Below are 19,028 nucleotides of genomic sequence, written 5' to 3' on the forward strand. Positions count from 1 at the left end.
CACACCACTAGCAATAACAGATTTCAACTAAACTCTTAGCTAAACATTAAAAAATAATAAAAAAAAAAATTGAACCAGGCAAAGCAGTTTTGCAGGCACCTATTCATTTCTGTATCAAAAAACTGAGTCTTGCTGATACTTCTACCACAGTTTACTGATTTTATTAAAAATGGAAGTATGTTACACCCTCAAAATTAAACAACAGTATCAAATTAAATCTTAACGTCATCTAAACCAAACAGTACAAAGTTGCCTGTAATCCTGTCAGAAAAATATTGGAGATTATTTTTTTAAGATGACTCTGTTGAAATACTGTAGGGAAAAACATAGAACAAAAGCTTTTTCTTAATATTAAATATTGTTTAAATAAATTTGAAAGAATTGGGAAATTACTCCTGTCATTGGAACTGTGGATCCTGCACATTCAGAAAGAACCAGAGAGTTTCTTTGGAAAAAGGCCACCATGCTAAACAATTCCAGCTTAAAAATAAAAATCGCAACCCACCATGCACCATTATTACTAAATACTGGCAAATCTGCTAGAGCTACATACAGCTAAAATTTCAGATCTTGTGGTTTTACCAATAGTATGAACATTAATAAACCTATCAGCTTTGGCCATATGGAAAGGAGGGATGAATAAAGGTCTGGAAGCATTTAAAATATATAAACAGGAAAGAGGAAGTGAAATTGTGTTTGTGGTCCCAAGAGTTATAACTAGGAGTGATGAAATCAATGTAAGAATAATTACAAGACTTAAAAACCAAACCAAACCAAAAAAAACCCCTAATGGTAAGAGCTATTTTGTTATGAATTAATTTCCCCAGGGAAGCAGTAGAGGAAGTGTTGCTTCTATCTTTGAGATTAGATTGGTTCAATCTCTCAAATACAGCGGATGCAACACTTCCTTTGACTCCTCAGCATATACATTAAATAACTAAGAATATTTTCTACTTTAATTTGAATCTATTCTGCATTTTCAATGATCTAACTAGCCACAGGCACTAAGATGACTTAACATGGCACCACTTCAGAAGTCTTCAGGTCATAATGAGCCCAGTTAAGTGATCAGTTTACAAATCATGCTGAAATACCTGTTTACACCAACAGTAAACACTGGAAAAAAAGGGCAACAAATGAGTATTAACAAACAAGCCTTCTGTCTTTTTCCTTTTGGAAAAAGCTTTATTAGGAAAAGACAGTGAATGTAACAATCTATCACTCTTCTAACAGTAGCCTAATTAGTAATGCTGAAATTCTTTCCTCCATTTCTTATTGCTGAACTTGCCCCATACCTGGGAAGAGATGATCAGCTGTAACAAACCAGACAATTAACTGATCTGCCCGAAAATAAGACTGTGAATAATTTTTTTGTATTATTCTTGCAATATTTTTAGCATTGTCATATCTACTGGCAAAATGTCCTAGAGGCAATACAAATTTGGAAGTAGGATGGAAAAATGATATAGTTCCTAAATTACAAAACATCCAGAAAAAATTTTGAGTTTCAGTTTTACTGAAAACTCTACATACTATCCAAGAACTGAGGAAGCAAGACTTAGGAAAGATACAAGAGAAGGTGATACTAGGGGACAGAACTAAAAGGTACTAAAAATTTCCGACAATTAAAAACAAAAAATTAAAAAAAATGTTGTTTTGCTAAACAATACTGAGAAGTTAAGCTTTTACTGACACTCCCCTCTCCAGGAGATTAAAAGAAGTGCATGAAAAACACAGAGCATCAACCAGAATCAAGATTCTTTTTGAAATCTTTATCTCAGCTTTCACATCTAAGCAGTGACATTACTAAAAGGAGACATTTTAAGTATACGGAACGTCATATATATATATTCATACACAAATACTCAATAGGATTTTCTTTTTTTTTTAATGCTTAGGAGAATGGCTTGTTTCAAGTTAAAGTTCTTATTAAAATATATGAGTTGGTGTTTTTAATCATAGAGCAACCTGAACGGCAAACCGAAGTATCTTCTCTGTAGCAAGTATTGGATTAATCTCAAAACACTCAATACCAAGTACACTAGCTAAAAAATAAACCAAAAAATAGAAAAAAACACTTTGAAATCAGCTTTCCATCTACAACCTCTATTATTAATTTTAATGACCTTGTGAAATCCTGTACCAGCCAATTGAAAGCACTCAGCATTTTTTCTGCAAAAGAAGGATACCGGAAAATGAGAGGTTTCTAGTTTTTCGGCTGGTTATTTTCTCAAGAATCTTTCTGGGTGCATCTAGATATTAGCATTTTAGTTCAGGTCAGGAGTATGAATTGAAATCTCCACAAGTCATCCCCACTTACAGCACTTTGGTTTACATTGCAGAGAGGTCTCAGAGCATGACAACTCAATTGCTTCTGGACTATGTTAACTCAGAAGATATCCTGCAGGAGCTCATCCGATGTGCTGTAATTACTGCAGGGTACTCCAGCCACAGGACCATGTTAGGACTAGTCTGAATCCAAAACTTCCCAAAACTTACATTGTGGATATGGGGTCCTTAGAGTGAATTGGTCCTCTCTACAGACCCACTCCTATTGCATCACACTACTTACTAACCTAGACATAGCCCTCAGAAGCTGCTAAACCGAGATAATCTGCTCACATACTGCTCTCTTCTGTTGCAGACTTCTTGTCTGAAAAAGGTTACATCCTGTGTGATTCTAGTCATGCAAGCAACTCGGCCTCTATTAGATGACTTGCATGGTACAGAAATACATTCCCATTCAGAAGCACAACACATTCAGATAAAAAAAAAAGGCACAGGCAAAAAGGATTAGGACCCTGCAATTCTTTTTTCTTACTATTTTTTTTTGCTCGGCCAACATTAAGAGTTTTATTCATCATTGATTTTTTTCTTTTTTTTTTTTTAAGTCTCATAGGGTGGATAGGAATTTAAGTACTCAAGACCATAAAGTTCAGACAACTGTGTAATATTCACCTCTACGCAGTGAAGGTTGCATCAGCATTTCTAATAAAGACAGAATTTTTAACCTGAATGCAAGGAGTGATCAGACTATGACCTTTTTTCCACCTGTTCTAAATGTCTGATTAAAGAGGTCTAAAATTTGTAATTGGCTAATTTTGGGATGAGAGACATGTCAAGCTTTATTGATGATGGGTCCTTGACATCACATTTTGATAGAAGAGGAAAAAATGGCAGTAAGTCAATGCAATTTTAATAGCAGAAGAGTCTGAACTTTTTAGATCAATAGTTGATTTTAATATCATACTTCTGACCTACAAGACCAGTAGAGAATTGGCCCTTCTTTTTCCCAAGACTTATTCTCTTAATTCCAGACATTCAGATTTTTTTTACGAGTCAAAGACCAAGAAGCTCACCAGGAATGACACAGCCTTCAGTTGCCATGTCCCTTGACTCCAAATGTCCTTGCCAAAATCCATTAATAATTCAGAACTGTGACAGTTTGGGGATATGATTTTAGAGCATGTTTAAAGCAAAAGAGATATATTCCATCTGAATTTAAAAAAAAGTTCTCTTCCTGAGAAGCATAAAGAAAATATACTGTGAAACAGGCACAAAAAGCCAAAAAGACACAGTACACATGGGACAAAAAGAGAATGAAACTATGTACATACAGCTGCCAATTCACATATTTTTCAGTCCTGCATTGCTTCTTAAAATGACTTATGTAAAATGTGAAAGTTTAAGATTTTCAAAGCTGACTTTGGGAATTTCAGTCACGCAATTCTCCTGAAAATTACATTTGCAAGAGTTGTGGGGGTTGAACCTCCTGATCGGTTCTGAAAACCTCAACCTAAGAGGAAAAAAGGACCAACTGCAGAAATAGTATTCAAAAGCAAGAACTACCCAGTTCTGACACAACAGATATACAATAAAGTGAACTTCACAGGTTTATGACTGTTGTGGTGGTCAAATGAAAGAGGCATAAGTAATCCAAGCTTGAAAAGATAAGACATTTTATAAGGCAGGCAAGCTTAACCATCATTATAAATGTTGAATCCAGTTAAATTTTGGAAAAAGCAGAGTTTTTGTAAGTTGCCTTCAAGGCTGCTAAATGACCTTACCGAGCAAGAGGTTTTATATTATGACTATGAGGTGGTTGTGAGCTCAGTATTACAGGATGTGAGGAAGGAACTTTGTATTCATCATCATCATCTGTGTGATCCCTTGATTTGTCAGACAGAGAATTTGCTGAAGGAACAGGGCACCTAAGGAGATGAGAAAAAGATTGGGTTTGCTTTAACTGTTACATAATTGACCTCAGTATAACACAGAAAATACTCTCCTTTAGCCTAAACATCCTTAATACAGGTCTGCTACATATAAGGTAACAAAACCACCACATCAAACTAAAACTTGTAAGGTTACTGGCTTTTTTGTCACTGAGAATGCATAGAGAAAAGGGCAGTTGACCTGCTAAGAGTTCTAACAGCTACTTCAAGCACACACAACATAGCAGATAATTTCAAAGAATTAGAGTCCTAAATAGGCACTTACAAGGCTTAACCTGTTTGCACTTATCAAAAGAACTAAACAAAAGTTAATTCAGGGCAAACAGTGTTTAGCAGGGCTCAGTGAGGCAGCGGATGTTCAGCCTTTCAGTGAAGTCTTGTTCCAGCCATAACATTATCAAACTTGCAGAATTTGCCTGTATTTTAAATTATTTTTACTTTAAACAATAACTGTCTTTAACTGTCCTCCCAGACAGTGATTTATATCACTTCTTGAAAGCAGTGGAAGCCCAGGAGAGAGGTAGACTTTACAATCTCCATTTACAGGTAACAAGTCCCATCGTGGAGAATACTATTAGATAGGAGATTTCTTGTAAAACAAAAAACTAACTCCTACTATCTGGTTTTCTGTTATATGAGTGTAAACGAAATGATGGGCAAAAATTTCATTTTAGTAAGCAGTCTGTGGAATGTAACTTTGTTAGACATTAACAAGCTCAACATATCTTTTGGCCTTCGTAAAGTATAACTAGCTAAGTTATAGGTCTAGCAATCAACATCATCTACTTTTTTATACATAGACTCCCTTCCTTTATAGCAATTACTCCAATACATTAAGGTAAATAAGAAACTCACAAAACATATGAAATAATGTCCTGGTTCTGGTGAGGACAGAGTTAATTTCACAAAGAGCCAGGACAGGTGACCCAAGCTGGCCAGGGGGCTATTCCATACCATGTGACATCATGCTCACCATAAAAGGGGGCTAGTCGGGCAGGGGCGGGCTCAGCACGGCTCCGGGACAGGCTGAGTCGTCGGATCGGTAAATTGTTCTTTGTTATCACCCATTGTGAATATCTGTTATCAGTGCTGTTGTTGATTGTTTCCCTCTCCCTTGCTGTCCCAGTAAACTGCCCTTATCCCAACCCTCGAGGCTTTGCCGTTGTTTTTTTTTCGTTCTCCTCCCCAACCTGCCGGGGGAGGGGTGAGTGGCACCCAGCTACCGGCTGGGGCTAAACCACGTCAAATACAAAAACTTACCTTAAGGACTTAATTTAACTTCAGCTTGATCATACATGAAAACCACAAACAGAAGTTTGATTCTTAAGCTAGCTGAACATGAAGAGCAGTAAGTGTATAACTTCAAAAATCATCTGGATATTCCATTATGCGGTGAATAGCACCTTTATTGTTTGCCACAAAAAAGCCAACAAGTGGAGGACCTTGAATAAAGATGTACAATGCATCCACAACCATTTTGACCTGTGGCTTGAAAGTACGGCTAATGGCCCCTCAGCTGAACTACAGGCTACATTACAAGATACATCTACTTCATGCATCATTTAGGGAAGTTCTTAAGGACCATAAGGAAATATGAGAAGGGACTGGACATACTTTCTCTTCCTGTGGTCTAATTAGTTTGATTTTATCATAAGGGCAAGAGCTGAAATGACAGGCCAGGCCCATCTCCTTATTTTTTCAACACAAGTAGCACCTGACTCACACAGCACGCTTCTTCACAAAGGAAAAATCATACATCTCTCACTGTTTACTGTAGATGATGCCATATGGCTTCAGAACGTCCAGGCACTCTGAACAAAAACAAGTAACTAGCTACCATGAGTACTAGACAGTTGCTAAATGAATAAATAAATAAAGGGAGAAAGAAGGGGGCAGATGTGCTGCTTCTGTTTCAACACATTCAAAGTCTAGAACTCCCTAGCTACTTGTAACTTCTCAGACGCTCTTTCCTTCAATCAGTAATACACTTTTTACTTCAGAAACAAGTTCAGGTAAGAGAGGAATCCAACTTCTTTTGCAAAGACCTACTAGACAAAGACGGGGGAAAGATGGCACTGAACTGCAAACTCTATATTGCAGATTTCAACCACCTTCTTTAGAGGGAGCAAATAGCAGCAATGCAGTGTGAAATTGCTTTATCCATCTTTGATTTCTTCAATGGACAAGAGGTTTGTGTCGCTGCTATGCAGCCATTTAAAGAATAGAAGGTAAAAATGTAGCGGGACAATGAGAACTCTGTAGCATTCTCAGGCAGACATTGTAGTGTGTCTCAGTTCCAAGGCCCACAAAGAATAAATTTTCTCATTTCTGTGGATGTGCAAGCATTCTTACATGCCGAATCAGCATGTTCTGGATATGTTTTGTATATATGTATATATAAGCCTGTGTCTTTTGAAAATAATTACAAATTGAATTGCTAGCTTCTGCAGATAGCAATGTTTTGAAATATTAATACCTAGACCAGAAAGGTCCAATACTGACCAAACCAGGTTGCTGGTACTGTTTGAAGCCCTCTTAAAAGGCTATTACTGGGAAACAACCATCGAAAAACCCCTTCTTTGAAGGCCCTGTCTGAAGGTGGTTATAGGAGAGATTCTGATTCCTGGAATACTATGAATTAAGTTAATATTTTTAAGGAAATCTACACAGTAAAACTGAGAGCCTGATCATCACCTGAACTAAGTATAGCATAATAGCTAGTCTTACCAGATTCTTGCTAAAACCAGTGCTCAGACAGGAAAGCTGGAGGATTTACTTACTGACAATTTTTAAACTAAATGAATGTGGTATGTTCAAGGAATACAAAAAAAGTTTTCCCCTCTTCACCTAGTTCATGCCCCTGCTTTTTTTCTTACTTATTCAGTAGACACAAGAATCTAACTTATGTTATAAAAAAGCTACACCTTTATTCACAGGATACCAGTATGTATACATATGCCAAAATCAAATTTCCCAACATTATTGCACTGCTGAGAAATTTTTACTGGCTTGGAGCTATTATTAGACGTAAGTTCCAAGTCTCCTGCTTTTGAATACTGTGTAGCCTTTGACGAGTCCTTCACAATAGTAGTCTCTCTTTCCTTACATTTAAAGTAAGGAAAATATTTGCCAGGTTGTAAATATTATTATGTGATTAACATTTAAAAGGTGGTTTTGATTTGTAAAGCAGTAGAAGAGTTAGAGTACTAACATATAGCTAATATGCTCTCCATTATTGTCCTAATTGTCCAATACTTATGTTTTATTAATATTTCAGAATTAATATTTTTTAAAAATCATATTACTCTTCCAATTTACGCCAGTTGTAATGATATCTGACTCCAAACATATTTTGCATTGTTCTGCTAGACGTCTATCCCATTTTCTTCATGATGATTGAAATTTCTTCAAGATCAAATTGCTTTATTAAATCTCTATTGTTCTAAGACCAACTCTATATTGCTCTACAGAAAACCACCAGTAAGATAAGTAGACAAATATTTTAGGTTTTTGTAACTAAACAGATGAACATTGTCATTATAAATGAAGACATGAAACACTTAGGCATCTGTTTATCAAGCTGGTGAAATTTTCTGTAATTACACTTTAAAAAACTTCATTACTCTTACATTTTTAGAAGATTTGTGTACAGAGGAATACAAAACTGACCAGTGCACTGTATTTATATATTCTTTAGTTCCCCTTCCTACTCCTTAAGTAGAAATATTTTAAAGTTGAAAGTCAGAATTATATTCTGGTAAGTATTGACTTTGTATTTTCTCCTTTGTTGAACAGAAGGCTAGATGTCAATCTCTCTTACCCAACTGAGCACCAAGGGCCAACACTGGAAAAGATGTGAGAATTCATTTTTGTCGAGCCGCTTAACGTCCAACTTAGTTGTAAGCAGAACTCCAGGGAAACCAACATCTCACACTTATTTAGAAGTATTTCAGGGAAAGGTTCCCCTTCTACCATTTTACTGGTAAACTGATTCACAGAACTTAGACACGATGAACTTGCAATCCATGTATTTCAGTCCAGATCAGGACTGTGCTTTTGAAATGAATCCCTTTTACCTCCCCACTTACTGTGCTTTGATCTGCACTGAAGAATGCACAACTTGAATACTTTTTAGATTAAACTGCAATACATGATACACTCCAAGTGTGCCCCTACTAGTTCTGATTGCCAAAGACTGTTCACATTCATGGGACAAGACTACAGCTAGTTGAACTGCTGCCCCGTAACATGTACAGCACAGACATCAGGTCCTTACTATCAACTCCTCTGTTCTATGCAGAGTACTACTTGCCAGTGCAAGCAAAAGCTTTAATCTTGTAGGGCCTCCAGCAAAATCTGCTTCAGCAAAATAAGTGTTAAGTTATATGGACCACATGATCAAGTCAATACTTGTCAACTGACAACCTTGAGTGCGCTCTGCCCTTAAAACCAAAGTGTATACAAAGCAGTACACCTTCATTCATAGAGGAGGACACAATTTTCTATTTGTCACCAGGTAAGCCTGCATGCAACACAACGAGAATTACCATAGAACAGCTGACACATCCAAACTCACTGGCCTGCCAAGCTATGACCTCAGGGCATGTTGTGTCATCCAGAGCGCATCATCTCTCAGATGTCTAGAACCTGCACGTCAGCAGTGCTCCTTCTAACACCACTGGAGAAGTGCCATGCCAAAGGCTGATTTCAAGTGAGGCAGGATTTCCAAGTCACAGTTGCCTTTAATGGAACTATGACTTCACCTTCAAAGTTTCTTAGCAAGATAGAAGGGACAGCAAGAGGAGGAATACCTCTCAGTACTACTTCTCCCTTAACTACCTCAAAGCAACCAGATATTCCTAAAATATTTATAGAATACAAAAGGTACTTGGAATTGGATGTCTCATTACACACTCAAAAATAGATGCTCTCTCACAGAAAACATCATGGTGGTACAAAGCACTTTTGAGACAAAGAGGCCAGTTTTCTATCAATGTAGCAAAATGGGACCTACTCACAGGAATAAAACACTAACTTGAACATTTCTAAGTTTTGGGGAAGAATGGTTCTGTATCTTCTACATAGAAGTTTTATTCATTTTTTCAAGAATAAAATACCAATTTGATCAAAGCTGCTAAAATAATGTGACATAATTACAGCAGTCCAATAAAACAATAACTGTTTTAACACATAAGGTCAGCAACATAGTGGCTGAGTGGAATATAAAAATCAGACACTTGGTTAACATGAGTCCAACAATTCATTATTAAAGTATGGTTAACACTAATCAATTTCGTAAAATGAAAATAAATCAGCACTGTTTCCAGAAAAAAGATACTAGTGCTTTTCTATTCATTTAATTTAGGAAAGAAAAAAGAAAAAAGTCATATTTGTAATGTCTTATTCAATAAAAACTGATCAAACAAGTCAAGTAGGGATGTTTTAGAATTGTGAAGTTTCAACTAAGGGTCATTTTGCCTCCTCATTATTTAGACTAAGACATTTTATTCATGGTCAATATATCCTTCAGTCAAACCTCTGAAATCACAGACTTAGGATAATAAGTAGAAAAAATAAAATGCCTTGCAGCTGTATGAAATGAACTAGCTCTCAAGCCACAACTCTGCAGAGGTGGAAAAGTAGAAAAAAAATGAGAAACTTGCACCAGATCGCTTGCAGTGACACAGTTGTGAAAAGCAAGGGTATTTTGCATCAAGTACAGCTCAACATATTTATAAGGGCTTAGCGAAGTCAATTTAACAGGAGGAACAATACACTGTAAAAATATTCTCTCCAACATTTCAAATTAAATCATGTTAAATATTATTTAGGTTATCTTTTTGAAAGTAGTTGCTGAGGTTGGTGGAAATATTAAACTTATTAAACTTGCTATTTTTCAAGATTCCTTGCCCCCAGTTTTTCCATCTACATATTGGCACACATTATTATAGATTATTGGGATATTTTCTAGTGGTAACAAATACTTAATTTGAAATAAATTTAAAATAGACATATCAGTGTTTCAAGAAACAACATATGATGATCCATTTTTAACAGCCATTCCATGTGACATTTTAGTAGTAGTTAGTTAGATAAAGTGAACATCTTACCCCTAGGTTAATATTGATATTTTTATATTTTAAAAATCAAAACTTTTTTAAAAGTTTAAGTACAAAAACAAACCAGAAATTAAAGTTAATTTAGTCCTGAAAAGTTTATGGAGTTTGGTTTTAGCAAATGAAGATTTTCTTTTGGCTGGAATATGTCAGTTTTCTATTCAGAAAACTTCAGCTAATGAAGATATTTCTTTTGACCAAGCTAAATCCACACATTCTAGTTTTGGATTGTCTTAACATGGAATTTTTGCCATTGCTATGATATCTTGGGAATTTCCCATGAACACTGTATGGTGTTTGTACACATTGTACTTTGATTCTAGGCTACATTTGCAAAAATCTGCAAAAAAAGGGGATGTTCATGAAGCAGAATGTTTTCTTATTTCAACACCATGAAAAATAAAAAAAAGAATCTTCTTCAGAATTCAATTTGCTTTGTAACGTGCAAGTATTTAGTTTGTCTGTCAGAGTTATTGCTTTGTCTTTCTGACTGACAGTGTGTGGAACATCCCAGGGGTTGCACTGTATCATGGAAGGAGTAGTCAATCCAAGGAGATCAATCTATAGAGGGGACTGATTTCATGAGGTATCCAAATAGCATTCCTGTGATACCCTATCTCAATCAAGTTACATCACATAACATTCAATTATACAAACATCTCGATAATGTTCTAAAATTTATTTCTGAACTGAAAGTAAACATGGAGAGCTTCGACTCAGCAATTATTCCACCTGAACACATGTTTCTGAATGAAAAAGTCAATGCTCCACTGCACCTTTATTCTAGCACTTAGGAAAAGAAAAAACAGCATATTCATGAAATGCTGAAATATATTTGTCTTTTGTATTACCACTAACTGAACAACAATGGAAGGAGTTCTGAAGATACGGTGAAAGTACACACTAATGAGAAAATTCTTACTATCAATATGTACTGACTACCCAATTATTTTATTTAACAGCAAGAATCACAAGGAGTACATTGGAAAGAAACTGTAGGATAACATCAAACATTGTGATACGCTCTGATTTCCTTACAAAACCACAAAAAATTGGCAAAGTACTTTATAGCACTTCTGAGCTTTCTATTATAAATATCTCTTGTTCTGTAGAAAATCCCGTGTGCTATGCACAGCAACATCTTGGTACCAAATAAACATCCATGTTACTGGAAGACCAAGAGTAGTCTGCAACTTGAAATGACAAAATTTCCCAAATCATATTCTGGAACTCAGGGAGGCTGACACCATTTAAAATGGATATAAAATTTTTTGTTTGTTTTTTAGCCACAACAAAGAAAAGATACTGGTGTGAACCCTGGATAAAGCTCCATGTGTAGAAAGCATGACTAGAATAGGGGCAGAATGCACACAAATGATGCTCTTTACCCTTAGTACTTTCCCAAGAATCTCTCATCTCCTGCAATAAATACCTCTGACCACACTTCTGTAGCAGTAGCAGCAAAAACAGACAGCGTCTGCTCTCACTGCCAAATGCCTGCGAGCAAAATCTGCCACAATTTATTCTCTCTTCCTATAAAAATGTACTATGTTCAATTAACGTTAGAACTGCTCCCACTTAATCAATACAATTTACGTTTCCTTTGTAAAGCCACATTAAAGTTCATAGAAAATGTATCACCAAGTTATATTAGTTCATTTTATTTCTTTCTTTTCCCTGCTTTTCTTTTAGCACCATAGAATCAGTGCTATTAGCTAACATTAACACATTTCTTTTACAAATAAAGTTAACTTACTTTATATTAGGGATGATGGAGGCAGCTGGAAGAGGGGGTGAAAGCCGTGGAGGGACATCATACTCTTCATTTATCAGATGACCATTTGAAAAGACCTAAAAATCACACAAGTGTTACAATGGCTCTTCTCCCATTTATCATCATAGGTGTTCATCAACTAGGTATTACACATAATCTTCTCAAGGTCTATTTTGTAAAGGCTCTCCTAGGAGTTCATACTACAGAGCTGTATCTGGAGTGACTCTTTCATAACCGTTTCAGCTCACCCCATTTGGGAGCTGTAGAACACAGCTTAAAACTTCACCCAAAAAGGCAGTTCCACATCACGGTGACTACTCAATTAAAGCTGAACTGCTTGGGGGAAAATTAAGATTTTGAGATTGCAAACTGATCAAAGTGACAGAGATAAGTACAGTGAGAAAATAACAGGCACAGCATGCTAAACATATTAATGTTTTTTAAAAATCAGTGATATGGTGCCTGCCAAAATCCACTTCCTACCCATAGGATTGTCTTCCTGATTCTTGGCTTTTCCCAATAGCAAATAGATTATATTACAATTAATAAATGAATCAGGAAAGAAATTCATTAAATGTTTCCCTTGTGAATGTGCACACAGTCTGAAATGGTAATTCACAGTTGTCAGTTGCTCCACTTAACCAAATGGCTTAGATCTCTAACCTGAAGATGACAGTTCAAACAGCATTTGGTTAAAGAAATACATATGTAACTTCTCCTGACTAAAATGGCACTTCTACACTGAGTGGTTATTCTGATTTGAGAAGTATTTATTCCATCAGCTTCAATACTGCACCAGACCACAACTGGAATACTGTATGAAGATAAAAACCCAGTATCCTTTTAAAATCAGATTACAAGCTATCGCATTTTAAACAACCCTAGTCATAAGTAAAATTTTGTGGTTTGCCTCAATGCTGACAAAATGACATTGTAATTATGTATAATATCATGGAGTTCTTAAGCACCTTTCATCATATATGTCAATGTTGTTTGCCAATACTAATTGAATTTCAGTAACGTACTTTCAAAATAACGAAAACATCCATATAAAAAAAAAAATATAAAATTGAGATAGAAATGCTAAGTAGCTTTTGACCTTGGGAAAAGCAAATAGAAAGAAAAAAATTATCATTTCTAACCACGGTGACTTAACCACAAATCCATCCTCCTTAGCACAATCTATGTAGTCTTCAAGGAAAAAAAAAAAAGAAAAAAAAAAGAAAAAAAAAGAAGAGCAGCAGCTTTGAGTTAATAACCTGCTCTATGAATAAATTACCAAGTTGCTTTGATAAAACTGATTAGAGCAGAATTAGGATTTTTTTTCTTAGGCCAGCATCCCTTAATCTCTTTTCAAACCTGAGCCTCCCCAACTGTACACGGTCTTGCAAGTTGTCTGAAGCTGCCTATTGCCAGAACTACTCCCTCTATGCTCCCCCTCCCTAACTATCTTCAATTAACATATAGAAACAATCCTTCAATTTTTTTGATAGAAGGAACACCACAGTTATAGACATACATACTATTCACCGCAACCAAGGACAGGAAAACATACTTAGCAGATGCCCCCTAGCCAAACCAAGCTAGACAATCAGTGGAAAGGTTGCAAGTGACAATTCTGAACATGGATTACTGGGCATTACGCTGGACATTTGTCCAAGAGAAGTCGAAAGCTGCTATGGACGAATTACAACAATGTACAACTCCAGCAACTGGAGTTCTGATTAAAGTACAAAGGAGGAAAGATTCAAAGATATGTGTATTACTGTAAACAACTGACAAAGAGAAAGGGAGTTGTAATGCTAATTATCCCAAATAAGGTTTAGCATATTGACAATAATACCAAATCAAAACAAATCAGTGCGTTGTGCCACTGAGCACTTTCAAGGATGCTGCTCGATGACTCTACATTTAGCTTGGTTTTGGATCTATTTGTTTCCTCTTTCTTAGTCTCAAGGCAGGTTAGATCTTTTCCTTTAGAGTATACTGAACATCATGACTAATTTAACACTCTTTAGAAAGTAATGTTTTACTGATGAATGCAACTGACCCTTAGAATATTTAGCTTTCTATGTCAATGCACACAATATGTCTGACAATTTAAGTACGTTTGTATACATCACCTGTACACATTGCACACATTACAGATTGAAGATGTTACCAAGTCCTGACCCCACCTATGACAGAGGTAACTGGAAAACCTACTATTTCATCAGCAAATGCATACACAATTTTGGAAAAAGACACTTCCAAAGTGGACCTGAGATGCTACATAACTACACTATAGCATACAGTGGTATATTATTATCATGCACCAACTATATGGCTAATTTGCTAAAAGAATATAGCAAATCTAGAATTTTCTCTCCAAGCCATTCTTTTTTGAAGTTTTCATGTTAAAAATTGTAACTTAGAACCTCATGTACTACTGCTTTACAAATTACAGTGTTACCATTTATTTATGGCCAACTTATTATTAAGTCATGACAGGAAAGATTCTGAAACAGCAGATCAACACTGACCAACTAGTACTTTAGCCAATGCAAGACAATGCTGCAGTAGGGTATCAAATTAGGATTCAACATGTTTGGCTCTTTCATACCTTGGCACCTTCTGCAGGCAGCTCGTGACGTCTGTGTTTCCTCATAAACCCTGGATCAGAACTTATGCGGTTGTGCCTTCCATTTATGTTTGAAATTGCAGTCAGTCCTGGTTTGGGAGAAGCATCACTCCCTATTCGACATCCTACTAACTGACTTGTCCCAAACACGTCTCTGGGACACCAGCCTTCAAGGGGCATCGGCTGGTCTCTGGAAGGCACGCTTTCCGGATGATGCAGGTGTCTGCTTATCCTGTTGTCCGGTGGAATTGGAGGGGGTCTCTCTGGTGGGGGCGGTGGAGGATCACGCAAGGGAGGTGGTGGTGCTGGCAAAGGTTTGTCTTGTTTCCTCACCATACAAGGAGAAGACTAAACAACACAGTAAGTTAAAAAAAAAAAGTTACACATAGGCATGCATATTTCTCCCATGATCAAATACAGCTTTACCATTTCTAACTGAGGTATTTTCAAGGCATCACAAGAGTACTTGCCAGAAAGTTAAACGTTAATCTTGTCTTGTGTTCTGCAGACAACCTGGCCTCTCTTCAGAAAGCATGTCCCCATTTCTGCTGTTGCAGAGTAACCCAAGGAAGGAGGTGGATGGGAGAAAACAAAACTGACTGAGGCAGATTTATCTGACCTATAACTTTTTTCCAGAATCCTTTGCTTTGATCCTTTGAATCATTTACTTAGCTGCTGAAATGAATTCTGAGGAATGTTTGGAAAAAACTGAAAACCAAGTTACCAAAAAAACCCAAACCAAACCTTATACAGATAGCTGTATAGCCTCCAAGAGCACAAATCTCATAAAATCAAAACATTTTCATTAGGTATGAATTACTAACAGCATTTTACAAAATGACACTCGGGCCGGGTCTTTACAAAATGTTTTTCTCTTACCACCAGCTACCATAAGGAATACAGGGAAGATGATTTCCCTTGGAAGGTGAAATTTTCATGGATTCTGATAAGCCTGCATATTACTACCACTTGAAGAGACAGAGGCCACAAAAGTTTTAAAGTCAGAATAGTATTTGCTCTCACTTCGCAGGTTAGCCCACCACTATTCTTCGAGCAGCAGCTCAACAAGTTACTTAGATTGAAAATAAAGTTATTCTACCTGCAGGTCTATATTTTCTGGTTTTTACAAGACATGAACTTCGTAAAAATACGCTATTGTAAAATTAATTTTCAATGGCTGTGCCAAATGTTTAGCATATATTCTTAATGTGTTATATATTCCTTTGTATAATATAAAAAGTAATTAAAGAAGCTTAAAGAAACTATCCAAAGTTCTATTTTTTTCTCTAAATTATAAACTGCTATAATCTTAAAAAAAGTTGATTTTCAAGCTTGAAATAAAAACTTGACAAAATAAATAAGGTATTTCATACTGTATTACTATGAGCACAGAGGTTTCAAGTCATGTTTTGAACTTGAATTTGAATTCATCATCTAAAAAACCAAAATTTAGATCTAATACCCCCTGTCTATATAGCAATCACAACAAAATTATCAACTCAGAATAGAGACCAACAAACATAGTATTTGTTCTCATTCATGCTTATCCACTCAAATCACTACCTCTTTAGTATCATTAGTTTCACAAAATACAGCATACAATTTATTAGCTATAGAGTCATTATTATTTCCCTTGAAACTTGAGTCCTAATACATGCCAGTTAAGGTTTTGAAAGCAGGGTATCTCCGCACATTTTTCTTGTAAGGATACTGTGAAGAATGAGCACAAATCATCATCAGAGCACAACATATAATTTAAATGAGACAATGACCTTAAAACCTATTTTCGGGAAACTTTAATTTCTATTTATTTTCATGAATCGGGATTTATTACAGAATTGATCCATTACAGCAATGTCTTTAAAATTCTGACCGTAGCCAAGTGCAATATAATCATCAGACAAACAGAAGTCATATTTGACCAACACACGTAGCTGTAAACATTTGACTATGGAAGATATCATGCAAAGGAACACGCACTCGCCAAAATCAACTGAAGGAGATAAGAGACATAGTCTTTGCGGATGTAATCTGAAGTTTTTCTAAACTACAAGGAATTAAAAGTTCTTTTGGACAGAGCAAAACTCCTGAAAAAGAAAACGCACATGGAAAATTTCTTAATAGTCTGTCTTCCAAAATAAAAAAGCAAGCTCACCTTGAAAACAACTGAACACAATTTCTAAATATTCATATATAAAGAAATAACGATTCAATTAAGTCGTACCTTTGGCGATCCAGTTGGGCTGGCACATGGTGACCGTGCTACTCCCTTCTGAATAAGATCCAGCCGAGGAGGTACAGGTGGAAGACTAAGATGTGGGATTTGCAGGGGGTCTGGAAGAGGTTTTCTTCTTTGTGCAAGAGGGGAAGATCCCGGTGAAGTCACTGGTGAATTCTGCCTCTCATTGCACTTCAAGATAAAAAAAAAAAAATATATATATTACTACTATTTACCTGATGACCAAGTATACAACTTACTTCCATTCCATGACTAAAACATTTGACACTTGTCAGGCACTTACTAATAGTCATTTATCATAACTGACACCCTGCTGCTCTTAATTAATGGACAGCATAGGTGCTTAGCTTATGGTTACTGAAAAAGAAGTCAGCAAGTCTTTCTACCTCAAAACTAAAGATCCGTGTTAATTCGTGATGAAAATAAAAGAATATATATTGCAGTAATTTGTTTAAAAAACAACCAATCATTGTCATACAAAAGGAAACAATCACAAACATAGAGATTCTACTGTAGTACTGCTACTCTTGATGACTTTTTTATTCACAGAGTACTCCATCCAAAATTCTATACATGACTTTTAAAAGCCAGATGCCTATGATATTGTCTATTAACTGCAGCCCATTTTCAAAACATATTCCACAGAAAATGGAACATACGTGTCTTCTGAAAACTTACGAATCAAAAATCACGAGCTAGCCAGTAGGCAAAGCAGTTATTCCTTTCCTCGTTAATTTGCTGATTTACAAAATCATTCTAGGACAATTCAGTTTATCATTTTAGCAAATATTAAACTAACCACACACACACATTTAATATCACCCTCAAGTGACAAATGATGGTTTGTTTTTTTCTTGACTCGTCCGTTCAAATTCATCAGAATCAAAGATTTCAATCCTCAGTACAGGCTCCACCCATTTTTGCAACTAGTTCCTGAACCTCATCTGGCTGAGCTTTAACAAACACAGTTTAGTTGTTTGCATAAATCAGTTGAAGTTACTTCTGTGAACGCACTGTATTTGTATCAGTGTACTGTAAGCAAACCGGGATGTTTACGCTGTTCTGTGCTTGCCCTGACGGCAGACACGAGTAGCTGGAAGGCATTCACACCAAGCGTCAGCCCCAGGCCACTTGTGCACTGAGGCATCCCTGTATTCTCGCAACATAACTTGCCTGTAGATGCTAACGATCTGTCATCTTCTTAAGGTAAGCATATAAAATTGCTCACCAATGCTATATGTCCCATAGTGATGGGACTAGAAGTTCTTTAACAAGGTAAACAAACAAACAAACAACATTGCCTTTCTTTACATATAGCAACTATGTTAAAGAATCTGAAAACTTCATAAATTCAAAAGGAGATCCAGGAAAAGAATCTAGTATACTGACTCCTTACTGTATGCACTACAGCTTAGTTTAATATTCTGTCCTATGCAATTGGGATCACTACCAGATTTCCTTCAGAAACAGGAGCTACCACAGTATTACTGGATAACATTGCAAGAAAAAATGAGACAGAGGAGTGAGGTGGTGTTGAAGAGCTAGAAGGCTGAGGTTCAATTCCATTGCCAGAACGATTTATTTTGTGATACGCAGGGGTTTACGTATATAAACGTATAAACTTGGTCTATATGTGTAAGCTCAGTGTCACAACTACACATGCAATTTCAATAGATTGAGCAACTCAAGATTCATGCTCTTCATGGCTACCAGAAGCTTCCCAGTTTCTCCTTTCTATAAAGAAGTGGTCACAATGTTCATATTAAATGGCTTGAATATAGTCCTTAAATTTTGTTTCATCTAATTGGTGAATGTCCCTGACCTTGACTGAAGTCCGTGAGGAAAAACACATGAATGATTGTGAGGTGCTTAGCCTTTCTAAACATTATGGGAAGTTGAATAACTAAGCTAGATATGTATCTCGCAAGCATGCCTGGGTAACCATAATTATAACATTACTATAAACTGAATGTCAATTCATTGTCCTTAACAGAAAGCATCTGTCAGTTAAATAGCATATTAAACACCGTATCATTTAATAGCA

At 36.1% G+C, this 19,028-nt stretch overlaps 1 protein-coding gene across 5 annotated transcripts in view; it reads right to left on the reverse strand.

The window, feature by feature from the left end:
• Positions 1-19,028, reverse strand: part of CBLB (Cbl proto-oncogene B) — a 132,193-nt gene that overhangs the window by 10,292 nt on the left and 102,873 nt on the right. For 4 of the 5 annotated variants that reach the window (XM_054838988.1, XM_054839008.1, XM_054839018.1 and 1 more), the window contains 4 exons: positions 16,970-17,155; positions 14,728-15,093; positions 12,108-12,202; positions 4,068-4,211 (listed from right to left, as the gene is read on the reverse strand). In XM_054838988.1, the coding sequence (XP_054694963.1) occupies positions 4,068-4,211; positions 12,108-12,202; positions 14,728-15,093; positions 16,970-17,155 (791 nt within the window). The remainder of the gene's footprint in view (positions 1-4,067; positions 4,212-12,107; positions 12,203-14,727; positions 15,094-16,969; positions 17,156-19,028) is intronic. The other variant, XM_054838999.1, reaches the window with a different exon arrangement.

The sequence above is a fragment of the Grus americana genome, chromosome 1 (assembly GCF_028858705.1).
Source record: "Grus americana isolate bGruAme1 chromosome 1, bGruAme1.mat, whole genome shotgun sequence".
Lineage (NCBI taxonomy): Eukaryota > Metazoa > Chordata > Aves > Gruiformes > Gruidae > Grus > Grus americana.